The sequence below is a fragment of the Cervus canadensis genome, chromosome 19 (assembly GCF_019320065.1).
Source record: "Cervus canadensis isolate Bull #8, Minnesota chromosome 19, ASM1932006v1, whole genome shotgun sequence".
NCBI classification, from domain to species: Eukaryota; Metazoa; Chordata; class Mammalia; order Artiodactyla; family Cervidae; genus Cervus; species Cervus canadensis.
In genome coordinates, this window is record NC_057404.1 from 38720825 (window position 1) to 38738767 (window position 17943).

Below are 17943 nucleotides of genomic sequence, written 5' to 3' on the forward strand. Positions count from 1 at the left end.
GAGAAGGAAATGGCAACTCATTCTTGTCTGGAGACATGGACAGAGAAGCCTGGTGGGCCGTGGGGTCACAAAGAGTTGGACATGACTTAGCAACTAGACAGCAAAAACATAAATAGATATAGCAAGCTATGCCAGTGCAGATGTATACAATTAAAAACATTATTTTGTTAAATGGCGTCATTACTAAGCAAATAGGGACTTAGGGACTGCTTTATTAAACTGAATATTAGGATATATATGTAATATATATATATATATTATACTGTGATTGTAGCTGAACTTGTATGTTTAATAGTATTATCAGTTCAGTCATTCAGTCATGTCTGACTCTTTGTAACCCCATGGACTGCAGCACGCCAGGCCTCCCTGTTTATCACCAACTCCCGGAGTTTACTCAAACTCATGTCCATTGAGTTGGTGATGCCAGCCAACTGACTCATCCTCTGTCATCCACTTCTCCTCCCACCTTCAATCTTTCCCAGCATCAGGGTCTTTTCCAAGGAGTCAGTTCTTCACATCAGGTGGCCAAAGTACTGGAGCTTCAGCTTCAGCATCAGTCCTTCCAATGAATATTCAGGAGTGATTTCCTTGAGGATGGACTGGTTGGATCTCCTTGCAGTCCAAGGGACCCTCAAGAGTTTTCTCCAACACCATAGTTCAAAAGCACCAATTCTTTGACGCTCAGCTTTCTTTATAGTCCAACTCTCACATCCATACATGACTACGGGAAAAACCATAATTTTGACTAGACGGACCTTTGTTGGCAAAGTAATGTCTCTGCTTTTTAATAAGCTGTCTAGATTGGTCATAACTTTCCTTCCAAGGAGTAAGTGTCTTTTAATTTCATGGTTGCAGTCACCATCTGCAGTGATTTTGGAGCCCCCGAAAATAAAGTCTGTCACTGTTTCCACTGTTTCCCCATCTATTTGCCATGAAGTGATGGGACCAGATGCCATGATCTTAGTTTTCTGAATGTTGAGCTTTAAACCAATTTTTTCACTCTCCTCTTTTACTTTCATCAAGAGGCTCTTTAGTTCTTCTTCACTTTCTGCCATAAGGGTGGTGTCATCTGCATATCTGAGGTTATTGATATTTCTCCCGGCAATCCTGATTCCAGCTTGTGCTTCCTCCAGCCCAGTGTTTCTCATGATGTACTCTGCATAGAAGTTAAATAAGCAGGGTGACAATATACAGCCTTGACATACTCCTTTCCCAATTTGGAAATAGTATTATAAAAAGACATATTTTCCTGAAATATTCATGTATGCTGACAAATCTCTTATACTCTGCTTTTCAATTTCATCTAGTTATAAAATGATTCCTTAAGTTAATCACTTAAAATGTGCTTCTCCCTTGTATCCTCCCTTTCACTATTTCTTTCCTAATCAAGTAACTTACAATGAGCGGTTTTCAAAAACTAATTCAACATTTTTTGTAACAAGTGCTTTTTAAAAATATTTACATTTGAATCCAAAAAGAATGGTTACAATGTGTTAAAGACATCCGTAAAATTAATATTAGTGTAGGAAATACATGTGTCATATCTTTATGGCTAAATCTGCTGGGTAAAATTCTTTTAAAAAAATGTTTATTCTAACATCAAAATCCAAGTATATGTATATGTACTTAATATATATTATGTATGTACATATATGTATGTTATATATGTACATATATACAATCTCAAAATATATAATTTTGGCTTTAGAACATGTAAGTTAAAAATTTTAATATTGTTGACCCAAGCACCCTGCTAATTCCCAGGTGCTCATAAGACACTGAATGTTTATTTCATGAAGACTATATATCTTCATATATATATCTTCAATCTTGTGCTTCTGCTTGTATTTATGAAACAGATCCATGGTCAGAGCAGAGAAAGTGTAAAAAGGGAAGGTCCAGGTCACCATCACACAACACAGACCTTCCGTCACCTAGAACCTCAAAATGTCAAGACAGTTTGAATGCTGAAATGTAAAATGACAGCTTTTAGTGATTTGTTTCCATACCTTCCAAACAAAAACATTTTATGCAATTGTCCTTCCTGCCTGATTTAGGAAACTTCAGGTCAATTCTGCTATTGGTAATCCTTCCAGGCCTGAGGTCGCCACCATTCATTTTCTCTCTATGGGTCTCTGATATGAGTATCTGAGCTGACTCTTATCAGTACAATTGCAAAAGCTGACAAGAGGAAAGGGATTTCCTGAAGGGAAATTCCAAAGGAAAAGGATGAATAAGGCTATGAAGATGTGCACAGGAAGGGTTATCCAGTGAACTTAGACTTCTGGGTGTCTAGGAGCAAAGTAGCTGAGTGTTACTCCTGGGCTTTATCCCCAAAGCCTAGCACAGAGGCTGTGATAGGGTGGGTGCTAAATTCTGTCCTGTGATAGGGTGGGTGCTGTTAAATGACTCGATATATTAATAAATAAAAGTAGGTTGTGGTCTAATAGTAAAGGCTTTCAAAACCATGCTAAGGCATTGATATTTTGGGGCAACTTGAGTTTTAGCAGTTTAGTGAAGTTCTGGCCAATATGGTAAAATATAGTAGGCAGGAGACCTATTATCATATGACTGTGTTAACATGGTCAGTGAGAGATAACTGAATTTAAGGTAACAACTGTGGGAAATGAGAGGGAGCACTCCCATGCTCACTGCAGCACTATTTACAATAGCCAAGATGTGGAAACAACCTGTGTCCATGGATGGATGAATGAATAAAGTGTATGTGTGTGTGTGTGTGTGTGTGTGTGTGTGTGTATAATAGAATATTTAGTCATAAAAGAATGAAATTTTGCCATTTACAACAAAACGGATGGACCTCAAGGGCATTATGCTAAGTGAAATGAGTCAGTCAAAGACAAAAGCTATATGATCTCACTTGTATGTGGAATGTGAAATCTGAAATAATAACAACTTCATAGATACAGAGAACAGATTGGTGGTCGCCATAAGCAGGATTATGGGGTGGTAGAAATAGTTGAAGGGAATCAAAAGTTAAAAAAACAAGTAAGCAAACAAAGCCTAATCTTCAAGGATCAGAAGAAAACACACTTTAAAAAACACTTTAAAAACTACAAAGTAAGGAAATTTTGTGGCAATACTTGAAGAAGTGAGCAGGTTTGTGATGAAATAAAAATACCTAAGATGAAATCAATCTAGTATTAAAAAACCAAAGTACAGAGGTTTTAAAAATTGGTTTTATAGGACAGTGACACAATAAGTCTATGAAGAAGACTTATTCTTTTTGTAAGTCTATATCAGTCTTGCTACATAAAATAATATAAAATATGAGGGAAACATACATTTATAAATATTAAATTTAAAAGGTAGCCTATGGGGAGGAGACAAGATAACCATAAAAAAGCAGGTACCTTTGTCCTGAGTTGAGCAGTTCAAATCCTTCACTGATTTTTTAAAGATGTAAATCATGTGTTATCAATTGGTCCAGGTCAAATTTATTTTCCAGGAAATCATTCACCAGTTTTGGAACATGATCTCTGCTTTTCCAGCCTGTAAATAAGCACACATGCTCTCTTTAGAGTTTACTAAATGAGTTTTATATTTTATTATCTTATATTTGTTCCCTCTCTCTCTTGTACTGTTACCTTTATCCTGGATGGTACTCTTCTCAGCAGCACACAATGGAACTGCATTTCTCCCTTCTTAAGAAACAAAGACAGAAACCCCATGAAAAAGCTTTCTTGTCCCCACATCTTTTAGCTACCTCATATCTCTTCTCTTACAGAAAAACTGCTTTACAGGAAGAATTGTCTCCAGTGTTCTCAGTTCCACTTCCTTTTCTCTTATTTTCTCTTGAGCCCACTCAGTACCTGGCTGCTATAACGCTTGTGAAGGTCACCAGAGACAGAGACTACGGTCAGTGTGAGGACACTCCTTTTCTCTTTCCACAGTACCTGGGACACAAAAAATGAGAGGCTGTTTGGTACAGAGGAGATTCTTCAGAGAGGGCTCCTTAGAGGAAATAAGACTAACTGATAAACAATAAGAGATATAAGTTGAGCTTCCTCACTTTGACTATTTGTGTGATGTAGGGATATTATGGATTATTGATGACTTAGAAGTAGAATTCACATATTCACTGAATGCCTTTTGAGTATATGCTAAGTACCAGGTGGCTTCCCCGATGGCTTAGATGGTAAAGAATCCACCTGCAATGTAGGAGACTTGGGTTCATCCCTTGGTCGGGAAGATAACCTGGAGAAGAAAATGGAAACCCACCCCAGCATTCTTCCCTGGAGAATCCCATGGACAGAGAAGCCTGGCAGACTACAGTCCACGGGGTTGCAAACAGTTGGACATGACTGCATGACTAACACTTTCACTTTAAGTACCAGGTACCATTTCAGGGATGGGAACATGATGGGGGCAAAAAAATGCCCAGTCCCTGATCTCAGGAAGAACAGGAAGCCCAAGAATCATCTCACTTTAGTTCAGGGAGACTGACAGTAAACAAATATTGCCGAGTACATCCTCAATGACAAGAACGAAGGAGAGAAACAGAGTGGGGGCAGTAGGTTGTGCAGAGGCTGAAGCTAGGGAGGTGAGGAGGGAATGTGATTTTTTTTTAAAGCTTAGGGAAGGCCAGTCTGATAGGGTGACATCTGAACAAAAACATAAGGGACAGGAACTATCCAGAAATCTTGGGGTAAAGTAGTTCGGGGAGAAGGCAGAGTAATTATAAAGGCGTTGAGGTGAAGTGTTGGCCGATGAGAGCAGTGAGGAGGCTGGTGTGTCGAGAATAGAGAAGAGCAGTAGTAGTGGCTGGGCTTGGAGGGCCGGATCACAAGGGGCCTTTTGGCCATCACGTGTTTTGAGATTTTACTCTGAGTGAGAAAGGAAGATGTTAGAGGTGTTTGGGAGAAGTGTGACCTGATCGGATTTCCCTTTTAAAAGTCTCAGTCTCTGGCTGCTCTGTAGGGAATACTCTAGGAGACAAAGGGCAAAAGCAGGGAGACCATTTCAGTTCAGTTCAGTTCAGTCGCTCAGTCGTCTCTGACTCTCTGCGACCCCATGAATCACAGCACGCCAGGCCTCCCTGTCCATCACTGACTCCCGGAGTTTACTCACACTCATGCCCATTGAGTCGGTGATGCCATCCAGCCATCTCATCCTCTGTCATCCCCTTCTCCTCCTGCCCCCAATCCCTCCCAGCATCAGGGTCTTTTCCAATGAGTCAACTCTTTGCATAAAGTGGCCAAAGTACTGGAGTTTCAGTTTCAGCATCACTCCTTCCAATGAACACCCAGGACTGATCTCCTCTAGGATGGACCAGTTGGATCTCCTTGCAGTCCAAGGGAGACCATTAAGTCATTGATATCATGCAGGAAGAGGTGATGCTGACTTAGACAAGTGATGGTGCTGGCGAGAAATGATCAAATCCTGGGTATACTTTGGAGGTAGAGACAATAGGCTTTGCTGGAATACTCATGGTATGAGAGAAAGAGCATAACCCAGGGTTTGAGGCCTGATCAACAGGAATGATGGAGTCATCATTTATTGAGATGGGAAGACTGGGAGGCAGGGGTGGTTTAGGGCAGGTAAAGTTCACACATCTGTCAACTATCCAAGTGGAGATGCCAGGTACGCAACCTTTATGTCTTCAGGTCTAGGCTGAAGATATAAACTTAAGTGTTGTGGGTAGAGTGTATTTACAGTCTTGAGACCACAGAAGATCACCTTGGAAGGAAATGTAAATAAAGAGGAGAAGAGGGCTGAGCACTGAACCTTAGAACACACCAAAGTTAGAATCTTAGGGATGTGGAAAACCCAGCAAAGACTCCTGGAAGGAGTGACTAGCGAGGAAGGACGAGGAGGAAGAATAAAGGAGAAAGAAGAGGAGGAGGAAGGGAGCAGGAAGAACAGCAGCAGCAACAACAAAGTAATATCTAGAAGTGAGGTGCACAGAGTGTTTGAGAAAGAGGGAGCCACCAGCTGTATCAAATCCTACTGATAGTTCATTTACGACCAGGACCGAGTTGACCGTTGTCTGTGTCAGTCTTTCTGGTGTTAATTTCAATCATCCCCATAAAATGGGACAATCCCTTTTATTTTGGCTTTAGATTCAGAACTTTCTGTTGATGCTATTTAGTGAATCAAATAAATTCTATTTTTCATACACATTCTCATGTATGTTGAAAATAATAGGTTAAATTAGAAATTTCTGTTCCATAAAATCATCCCAATAGAGAGTGCTGGAGCCTCTCATTCGGGCCTTTGGAGAACTTGAGTTGCAGATGCTAATATTAAAAATATGCCCACCAATACTAGCAGTAAGTCAGGGTAGGGGGATTATCTTTTGTACCATCATGGCCACAGTTTCATTTTAGATCACTTCATATCCATTCTTGGAAGAAAGGCTTTTCAGGGAAGATATGATGAAAAAAGAGACTTCTCTCATTGTCCACAGAGTTAAAGCCACATTCTCAGGCCAGAGGCTTTGGCGGTCTTACCTTCAAAAATGCATCCCTTCCACATGCATCCAGTGAAGAGCAGCATTGGGTTGCAAGTGAGCATCTTGGCTGATGGAGGAGCCCCTACCTCCACCTTGACCACATAGTTCATGTTGCAGATGCTAAGGCATCAATCTAAGTTTAGAATGAAAGAGAATGTTTCTCATTTCATGTTACAGACTCAGATTCTAAGTGACGCCAGGGAAGGGGAATGACAACAGTGGTAAAGACTACTTATTCCTAAGGTACCAAAAGTATTAGAGCGAATTTAATCTACTGCTCAGTTGGGAGCAGAAGTGACTGTGTCCCATACTGCAGTTCTTTCTTACCCTAACCCAGACTGGGGCTTTCTAGTCCAGAAGATCTGTCCTCAGATCTAAGCAGAAGTCTGGTGCTACTGGCTGCCACAAGGGAGGCATATTTTAGAGAATTGAAGGCTTCTATTTTGAGAGAATTCAGATAAGAGAAATCGAAGCTCAGGTATAGTGTGAGAAATTGGCTACATCATGGTTTTGAGGAAAGACTGCCAAATTTGGAATAGCCCCTCCACCCATGCCCTGTTCTCCTGCTCTCTCCCCAGAGAGTCACTTTAGGCTATTTGGCTTATTAAAGTTCAAGAGATGTAATCATTGTTGCAAAAAAAAAAAGAAAAGAAAGTGCCATATATACAAAGCAGATTAACACTTGAACACTTTGCCCTGATGGTTGACTCCCTCGCAGCCTGGTCACATGAGGGTGGTATGATGTGATACTTCTCAGGCAGACCTACACATAAGTTTGTGTGTGGCTTTAGGTGCAACTGCTTCACGATTACCAGGTATTTTGCCTAATAGGTAGTTACTATCAGTAAAGCTATGGAAAATGAGTCTACCTTCGTGCAATCAAGGTAGCTTGTGTACTATGTGTCTCCCCTTATCGTGGCTCTTACCATAGTTTCAGGATGCCCAATAACTTCAAAACTGTAGCCCATAGTGTCCCCTGTCACTTCTGATAGCACTTCACTGATGGGCTTGGTGAAGTCCTTGGGGCTGATCACTCAGTGGCTCCTACAGCGGCCCTTTGAAATTTGTGTTTGTTGAGGTCAACCCCAGTGATCCTGGATGCACCAGCTGACTTACAGCCCATGATGACCGAAAGGCCAACTCCTCCCAGGCCAAAGACCACACAAATTGAGCCAGGGGTGACCTGTGGGGAGACAAGTCCTGTAAATGCTAGACCTAGGGTCAAAAGGTAGAACCTGCAAAGTATCTCCAGTATCAGAACATGAAATTCAGAAGATCACTTTGATGAGTTGTTAGGACCGAATGACTCATTCTCAGGACAGTGCCACAAACAGAACCAGAAACAGCACAAACCCATGACAAATTTGTTTTAGATTTGGTTTAACCAGCATGTTCTTAGTGATCATAACTGAGTATTTTTCATCAAAGTTGAATCTCCATGTTGAAATAGATTATTGATCCATGTATAGCTTCAGGAAGAAAATGTAGTTAAATCAGTTGGGGGGTTTTTACCCTGTACTATGTGTTATTAGGGCTTCCCTGGTGACTCATATGGTAAAGAATCTGCCCGTCATGCAGGAAACCCAGGTTCAATCCATGGGCTGGGAAGATCCCTTGGAGAAGGGAATGGTTACTGATTCCAGTATTGTTGCCTGAAGAATTCCAGTGGACTATGCAACCAGCACATAGTCCCTGGGTTGCAAAGAGTCAGATGTGACTGAGCAACTAACACTTTTACTTCATGCTATATTAAAGAAGATTCTAGACAAAAGTCATCTTCCTGCTAGAACACTCTTAATCCTATTACACAGCAGGGAGCAAGGAAACCTGAAAACAGAAAGACCTGTATATATCTATGCATGTGTTTTGAAATGTCTAAACTTATAAGCAGGGATTTATGTGGGTACAGAGGTGCCATACCCACTCTCCATGAGCTATAATTTCAGCTGTGGCCTCCCAAGCTCTCAGTTCAGTTCCTGAATTTGGAGCTTTGAAATCCGTGTGGCTATTCTCTCAAATATCATTCATCATTCACTCATCCACACAACAAATTTTATTGATGAATTCTTTGTGGTCAGAAACTAAACTGGGCATGTTCTGCCTTTTCTCGTAGTTTCTCTGGTAGTTTTACTAGCACAGTAAAAAAGTAGAATACTAATTTAAACTATATCCAATGTCCCTTCTCTCATCTCTTTCTTGGAATAAATCTGTTTGAACAGCCATATGTATATTTTCCACAAACTCCTCACCTTTTTAGTCTTCCTTTGGACATATATTTCCTTTATTTGGACATCCCTTTTCTTTATTCATTCATACATCTCTTTTTTTCCGATTATTATTTATTGAGTCATTACTATGTCCAGGCTCTTTGCTAAGCAGTGTAGTGAACAGAAACTTGGTCCATACCTTCCTGGAGCTTGTGGTTAGTGAAAAGTAAAGGTATGAGAATTTGAAATTTGGGACCATACTATTAATGAAGCAATCATGTTACCTTGAATAACAGAAAGAGATTCCTGCTTAGATGGAGTGGATAGAAAGAAATAAAGAACTTCTTTGAGCAAGCAGGTGATTTTTTTTTGAGAAAACATGTATTTCTCCTTAATTTTTAGATTATATTTTACTAGGATGGAATTCCAAATTGGTAGTCTTTCTGTTTCTTCCCTAGTGGCTCAGTTTAAAGAATTTGCCTTCAGTGCAGGAGACCTGGGTTCAATTTCTGGCTCAGGAAGAGTCCCTGGAGACGGGAATGGCTACCCAGGAATGGCTATCCAGTATTGTTGCCAGGAGAATCCCATGGACAGAGGAGCCTGGCAGTCTACAGTCCATGGGGTCACAAAGAGTCAGGCATGACTGAGCGACTAACACTTTCACTTTTCTGTTTCTTCCAGTATTGTATCTTTTCCCAGCAGGTGATCTTTAAACTGAGAATAATGTTAAGGAAGCAGCCACATAAAGGCTCAGTAGATGAGTGTTCCAGACAATTAGAATACCTCATGTAAATATTTTCATGCAAGACAGGGACAGCTCAGCAGGCTTACAGATCTCATGACAGGTGAGTGTGAGTGGATCATAGTGGATGAGATGAGATTGTTCCAAGAATGGAAGTTATTGAAGGATTTTTAGCAAAGATGTAATGCAGACCAATTTATGTTTTATAAAATTACTCTGACTTATAAATGGAGAATTACTGGGGATGGTCAAGAGGAGTAATGAAAACAATAAAAGGGAGGACACTGGGTCCAGTGAAGACACGATGATGGTATTGAGATGAAGAAAATGGAAAGATTTAAAATATACCTTGAGGGTAAAGTTAGCAGGACTTGCTGCTGGATTATATATAAGGTAATGGAGAGGGAAGATATAGGATGAAGAAAATTAGAGTGGGCATAAATATGGCTGGGTGACAGGGAGGAAGAAAATTAAGAATTCCTTTTGATACATACTCAGTTTGAGAAACCTATGAGATCCTCAAAGGGAGGTGTCAGGTATGGCATTGAATGAAGGAATTTGGGGTTCAGAGAGAGTACTGGAGATAGAAATTTCAACTCAACTAACACATGGACAATTTTTAAGACTTCGGAGTTGGATGAGACCACCACATACAGGATTGTCTGTGGGAATGGTTTTAGTATTTATGAATTGTGTGTTATTTTACCCATTTCTTCTACTCATTAAGAGTGACATAGTCAATCAGTTCAGTCACTCAGTTGTGTCTGACTCTTTGTGACCCCATGCACTGCAGCATGCCAGGCTTCCCTGTCCATCACCAACTCCTGGAGCCTGCTCAAACTCCTGTTCATTGAGTTGGTCATGCCATCCAGCCATCTCATCCTCTGTCATCCCCTTCTCCTCCTATCTTCAACCTTTCCCAGCTTCAGGGTCTTTTCCAGTGAGTTAGTTCTTCGCATCAGGAGGCCAAAGTACTGGAGCTTCAGCTTCAGTGTCAGTCCTTCTAATGAAGATTCAGGACTGATTTCCTTTAGAATTAACTGGTTTGATCTCCTTGCAGTCCAAGGGACTCTCAAGAGTCTTCTCCAACACCACAGTTCAAAAGCATCAATTCTTCAGCACTAGGCCTTCTTTATGGTCCACATCCATACATAACTATTGGAAAAACCATAGCTTTGACTCTATAGATGGACCTTTGTAGGCAAAGTAACATCTCTGCTTTTTAATATGCTGTCTACATTGGTCATAGCTTTTCTTTCTTTCTTTTTTTTTGGTCATAGCTTTTCTTCCAAGAAGCAAGTGTCTTAGATTCATGGCTGCAGTCACCAACTGCAGTGATTTTGGAGCCCAAGAAAATAAAGTCTGTCACTGTTTCCATTGTCTCCCCATCTATTTGCCATGAAGTGATGGGACTCGATGCCATTATCTTAGTTTTTTGAATGCTGAGTTTTAAGCCAGCTTTTTCACTCTCCTCTTTCACTTTCATCAAGAGGCTCCTCAGTTCCTCTGACATAAGTTGAGTCCAAATAATCACTCTTAAGCTTTCATGTTTTCATACTATATGCTAGCCATTAGAGGTTGCATTTTTCCCCCCACATAACTACTTATATGTTGAAGTCTCAACTCTCAGTACCTCAGAATGTGATCTCATTTGGATATAGGGTTTTTTTCAGAAGTAATAAACTTAAAAATAAGGTAATTAGATGGGTTCTAATCCAGTATGATTGATGTCCTTATAAAAGGGGGAAATTTGGATAAAAAGACTGGCATAGAAGCAAGGTGATATGAAGAGACATTGGGAGAAGACAGCCAAGGAGAGAGACCTGGAATAGATCTTTCATTCACAGCTCTTAGAAGAAACCAGTCCTGCCAACACTTTGATTTGGGGTTCCTAGTTTCCAGAATGTGAGACAATAAGTTTCTGTTGTTTAAGCCACTCAGTCTGTGGAAGTTTGCTACAACAGCCCTAGCAAATTAACACGCCAGCCTTAATACTTATTTTGTGAAAAAAAATTAATATTAGATGTGAGTCTAAATTTTAGAAAAGAAACTGAAGGAAATACAAAGGAAACAAAATTAAATCTAGAGATTTTATTTTCTCTTATTCAGAAATAAAATTTTGAATCTGAATTTTTCATTTTCTTCCAGTTGATTTGGCATTGTGTAGAAACAGCCTGAATATGAGATGCTTTCAAAAGTTTTGCTTTTTAAAAAAATCTTCAGTTTTCCTAAAAAAAAAAAAAAAAAAAAGCATTTAAAAAATAAAATAAGAACTAGCCTACCCTGCTTCTTACCTTGCCAATCTTAATAGTGGCCCCATATCCAGTGGAAAATCCACATCCAGTTAAACAGACTTTCTCAGGAGGAGCTGCATCATCAATCTTAGCAATGGAAATTTCACCCACCACCGTGTACTCAGTGAGTGTACTGGTGCTCAAGAAGTGATAGACTGGCTTGCCCTTGCACGCAAATCTAGTGGTGCCATCAGCCAGGACTCCATGACCAGTAATGGTTTGATATGTCAAATACTTACTTTAATTCAATTCAAAAATTAGCACAGGAACAATTAAATGGCATTAGAGAAAAATGACTGAAACCTACTCTGCCCTTATACAAAGGTTGCCAGATGGGTAGCGACAAGCATTGCATTCTCTACACTGAGGCAGAAATTGGGGAATGACTTTGTCATCTAGAGGGAAAACATGATATAATGTGTTGGTTGTTAACATTAAAGGATGAAATAGATGAATGTGAATTGAGCCCATGCCACATGCAAGAATTGCCTAAGAGTAGAGGCATGCCTTGGATATATCACAGGTTCAGTTCTAGACCATTGTTGTAAAGTGAGTCACACAAATTTTTTGGTTTTTCCAGTGCATAAAAAAAATCATGCTTATCTACCCTGTAGTCTTTTAAGTATGCCATAGCATTGTGTAAAATAGCAGTGTATATATCTTAGTTAAAAATTTTGCTATTGGAAAAATGGCACTGATAGACTTGCTTGAGGCAGGGTTGCCTCAAACTTTCAATTTGTAGAAAAAAAAAAAAAATGCATCTTCTTAGAAGCATAATAAAGCACAGTTTAATAAAACAATGTATGCCTGTATTCTAAAGTTTATAAGCACATCAAATTTGTTTGCTAAAGGTTGAGACTTTGCCAAATTAAATTTCACTCTATACAATCCATTTTCCTTGTGTTCTTTTATCCTCCTAAATTCATTAAGGCTCCTCTGATAATTCCTAGTTGCACTATTTCCTTTGATAGGATAGATAACCCTACTTATCTCAGACTTGTGGCTCGACATTTGCACACCTGTTTTCATGGTAGTGACTCCTTCTCCAATGCTGTCTACAACCCCAGTGGCTTCATGTCCCACAATCACTGAAAACTTAGACAGTATTGCTCCTTTTTACCACGTGGTCATCTGCTTGACAGATTCCCATTGCCAACATCTGGGTTCAAAGATAAGAACACTGCACCAACCAGCAAAGGGGTTGTTTTACAGTTGGGAAGACATTTATCTCTTTCTTGAAAAGACTATAATTGTTTATGCTGGATGACTGCCCACTATAATAGTGTTGATTCTCAAATTCTGAGCTAAGGATCAACCATCAAACCAGAATCTCTCTCTTTAAGGAATTTATAGTACTGTTGCCTCTGGCTGTATTTTGAATCTCAGTCTTTTTGAAGTAAACTGATGCGCCTGTGAGGGAACTAGAATGCAGTTTGTTACCAGGCACAAAAGTAGATTTTTACAGTTAGTTCTTCCTCTTGATGAAAGATAGAGGGAATGAGAATGGTCTGCAGAAGAGAAGTGAGCAAAATTGTATGCTACCACAGTGCTCAGATAATAAGAGATGGTCAAAGAAAGATGGCAGCAATGACTATTCAATAACCTGGTGACCAAAACAATGGTTAGGCTCTGTCCAAAGGAGTGGGGGGAATGTTCCAGGAAGCTGTTATTTCTCCAGGCACAAATGAGTTCCTTATTCTTTGTGAAAAGTAATCTCAATGTTATTTGATACCCAGAAGATTTTTAAAATAGTCATTAGTCATAATGATTAACCATTTTTATCACTGTGTCAATAAAAATTCAACAAATAAAAGTTATATAGAGCAGATTAGTAGAATTGTTTTTTAATCAATAACTCATTAATTTTATACCTACTATGGCCTTATAAATTAAAAAAAAAAACAGAATGAGAGTTAATAACTGAAAACTGGGAAACATTTTCTTATTTAAGGATCCAACCTCACAGTAATGATATACTCAAAGTAGGGGTGATAAAATTTTAGGCTTATATGCACTTGCAGACTTTATTTTTGGGGGCTCCAAAATCACTGCAGATGGTGATTGCAGCCACGAAATTAAAAGATGCTTACTCCTTGGAAGGAAAGTTATGACCAACCTAGATAGCATATTATAAAGCAGAGACATTACTTTGCCAACAAAGGTCTGTCTAGTCAAGGCTATGGTTTTTCCAGTAGTCATGTATGGATGTGAGAGTTGGACTGTGAAGAAAGCTGAGCACCGAAAAATTGATGCTTTTGAACTGCGGTGTTGGAGAAGACTCTTGAGAGGCCCTTGGACTGCAAGGAGATCCAACCAGTCCATCCTAAAGGAGATCAGTCCTGGGTGTTCATTGGAAGGACTGATGCTGAAGCTGAAACTCCAATACTTTGGCCACCTCATGCAAAGAGTTGGCTCATTGGAAAATACCTGATGCTGGGAGGGATTGGGGGCAGGAGGAGAAGGGGACGACAAGAGGATGAAATGGTTGGATGGCATCACCGACTCGATGGACATGGGTTTGAGTAAACTCCGGGAGTTGGTGATAGACAGGGAGGCTTGGCGTGCTGCGGTTCATGGGGTCACAAAGAGTCGGACACGACTGAGCGACTGAGCTGAACGGATGCACTCTCAGGTGATTACCTTGATATGACTTCTTTCGCCTTTGGTGTATCTCCTCAATGGAAAAGGGTTTCCTCTGTTCCCATAGCACAGCCACTTTACGTTTAATAACCTAAGAAACTGGTGAGAGTTATAAACAGGTTCCAACTTTGTCTTTACAGTTACAGACTCTCCGAACAATACAAATCTGGACAGATCACTTTGTAATCCTTAGAGATCATCTTATGTACACCTGTGTTTGATATATGAGGAGTGGAGGCCAGAGACACTAACACCTGGATCCTTGGTGACAGAACATGTGGGAAGCAGGGCTGGACCAAATTCTGAGGTACACCCTTTCTGGCCCTTTGCTTTTTCTCTGCCTGTGCTCACATAATATTTTACTAAACTAGGTTCTTTTACTACCATTTCAAAGTAACAAAATGTCACCTGTGTATCACTTATTCACAAGAGCAGATTTATAAAACAGAAAATGTTGTTGATATATATCTTCAAGAATCTAAGCCAGTATTTAATAGCTGTATAATCATGTGGCAATGGTGAGGATATTAGAAAATTAGCTTCTTTAGAGAGGAAGGGAACCATGAACATCATGATGTGTATAGATTGCGAATTCCTGAATGACTGTCTCTTTGCATCTCCTAATCCTTTTTTGTACCCAGTCCAGTTCTTGCATCTCATGGGTCTAGATAGGTGAGGTAAGGCTTCTCATCTCTGCTGCTGCTGAGTTGCTTCAGTCGTGTCCGACTCTGTGCGACACCATGGACAGCAGCCCACCAGACTCCTCCCCTCACAGAAGTGGAAATTAAAGAGTGGAGCATCTCAGTGAAGAGCCTTCAGCTGTCCAGCTGGTTTGGGTAGTTATTTAATTAAAGAATTTTGCTGACATTATTGACATCAGAGAAGGGGAGAGAGAGAAATTGTTTTCTTGATTTTCCATCCTCAAATCTGTTTAGGAATCCTATAAAATATTTTAATTCATTTCTTCAGATGCCAAATGAGTTATCAGTTATCTTTCATCTTACTTGTCAACTAATACACCATTTCTAAGATCTGCTTCAGATGGATAGTTACATGGCTTTTTTACAACAGACTTTGAGAAATGATATGCTGGAAACAGATGGGACGCTGAAAGCCATCAGTGATTTTAACATTCACCCTCAGCCTCTCTGAGGCAAATGTCATGGGTCACAGTGTTGCTGACTCTATTGTTTTATTCCTGTCCTCTTTGTTGTTGTTATTCAGTCACTCAGCCATGTCTGACCCTTTCTGACCCCATGGACTGCAGCGCACCAGGCTTTCCTGTACTTCACCATCTCCTGGAGCTTGCTCAAACTCATGTCCATTGAGTCAGTGATGCCATCCAACCACCTCATCCTCTGTTGTCCTCTTCTCCATCTGCCTTCTATCTTTTCTACCTCTGTCAACAAAGTAATGTCTCCACTTTTTAATACACTGTCTAGGTTTGTCATAGCTTTTCTTCTAAGGAGCAAGCATCTTTTAATTTCATGGCTGCAGTCACTGTCTGCAGTAATGACCCATGAACAATATGAAAAGAGTCACAGTGCAATGTGGTCCAGTCTTGATGCTAGAAATTTCACATCACAATCCCACACTAATTCCTGCTGGATTAATAGTTGGGATTTAAAGTAAAACTATAAATATGAAATATGTGGAGCATGGAGGAGTTTTTGTGCTTGAGAATGACAGATAAAAGTCACACTGGAAGCATCTAAGAATGAACATTTTGTGTGTTGAGAAGTAGTAAATAGCAGTATGTGCCACTGAAAGTCAATTTATGGAAACATTTTGCTTACCAGAACAATTGCCCGGCTATCCTGAAATTCAGTTATTAATAATGTCAATAGAAATCACATTTTCCCATTTTTCTTACTGAAAAAGCTCCCATATGCTGTTTTACCCTGTTTTTTTTTTTTTTTTCAGTACAAACACATCTATTTTTTCTATGAAGTAATAGAAACAAGTGAGTATTTCTACCACATCCTTCATTACTAATGAAATGATTTACAAATAAGTGGCTTTGGAGGTGAAGTACTAGACTGTTTCCATCTCTTTCTTCACCATGGGTTTCCAAGTTACTTAACTCCGTGTCCTGAAGAAGAGGCAGGGCTGGGTGTGGGCTTCTTATATGTATATATACATGTAGAAGACCAGAGAATGCCAACCCAGATATTCATCTTTGGCATAAGGATTTTTGGAGTGGACTATTTTGGGAAATAGCAGATATAGGAGAAGCACTGGAAATAGAGCATACATTACATTTTCATAAAGGAAATCACCATTTGTAAAAACATCTAGCTCCCTCTACCAGGAAGAGAAGGGTGACTGTAAGTCACAAGAGAATCTTATCAATGGAGAAGGCTGTGAATTAAATCTGCATAACAAACAGTTGTTTGGCCCACTTTTCCTGGTCACCTTCCAATAACTTGCTTCCCCCACACCCATCTTCCTTTGCTGTAGCTGAAGATAGTATTTAAGCTCAAGTTCTAGCCACCTCTCTTGAATTTACTCATGCCTGAGTTTCTTCCATGCCTAAAGGAAATATACAAGTTAATACATCCTGTTTATTTTTTTCCTGTTAGTCTGTCTTTTTTTTTTTTTTCCATTTATTTTTATTAGTTGGAGGCTAATTACTTTACAATATTGTAGTGGTTTTTGCCATACATCGACATGAATCAGCCATGGATTTACATGTGTTACCCATCCCGATCCCCCCTCCTGCCTCCCTCTCCATCCCATCCCTCTGGGTCTTCCCAGTGCACCAGCCCTGAGCACTTGTCTCAAACACTTGTTTCAATGCTATTCTCTCAGAACATCCCACCCTCACCTTCTCCCACAGAGTCTAAAAGTCTGTTCTGTACATCTGTGTCTCTTTTCCTGTTTTGCATATAGGGTTTCTACTGGCATTTTCTGAAATCCCAACCCCTTGCTCTCCCTCATCCCCCAGGGTATGCTTGCTCAACAGGCTTTTAATTCCCTAAGAAATATCCCCAAGTATTTAATTATGTTAAGATATTCAAGTTCTAACAACCAGACCCATATTATTAGATCATGAGGATACAGAAATGTTCTGCTTACTTTCCCAGGGGTGCCCATTCTGTCTTTCTTTTTGTGTTGTATTTCAGTAAACAGACTTTTTCTGCCTGTTGTTTAGCTTAGTCTGTGGTAAATAACAGCCTCTTGTGCCCTCAGATAAATAGTCTGGCTCAAAAGTTATGCCTTGAGTTGATATGGCTCATGCCTTCAAGACTTTCAATGAGCCAAAAGCCTCACCCTTTGCAGTCAAGTTTTGAAAAGAAACATGGTAACCTGTAATGATCAAACCATGAGTAGAGCTCTAACAAAGACAAGATAGCCAATCCTATGGAAAATGACTGAAAGCTTTCTTATCCATCTTATATTTGGGGATATAAAAATATATCAGGTTAGTTCAGCTCAGCATGACTCAGTAAAAATGTATTCTGTGCTTCTTTAGCTGCTCTGCAAGGCACAGCTGATTTTAGGGATGTGTGTGTATGTATTTATTGATTTTCTATTAACACTTCACAACACAGAGACTTGATGTAATTTGTAGAAAACATGTAATTA

At 39.8% G+C, this 17943-nt stretch overlaps 1 protein-coding gene across 1 annotated transcript; it reads right to left on the reverse strand.

Moving 5' to 3' along the window:
- Positions 1–1942: 1942 nt before the first annotated feature.
- On the reverse strand, positions 1943–17481 carry ADH7 (alcohol dehydrogenase 7 (class IV), mu or sigma polypeptide). Its single transcript, XM_043438865.1, is given in 12 exon segments — positions 1943–1967; positions 3372–3510; positions 6471–6590; positions 6593–6605; positions 7399–7505; positions 7508–7655; positions 11716–11953; positions 12023–12110; positions 12735–12831; positions 12833–12874; positions 14342–14446; positions 17434–17481. Coding segments are annotated over 12 exon segments (1140 nt in total). The 5' UTR covers positions 17452–17481.
- Positions 17482–17943: the final 462 nt, after the last annotated feature.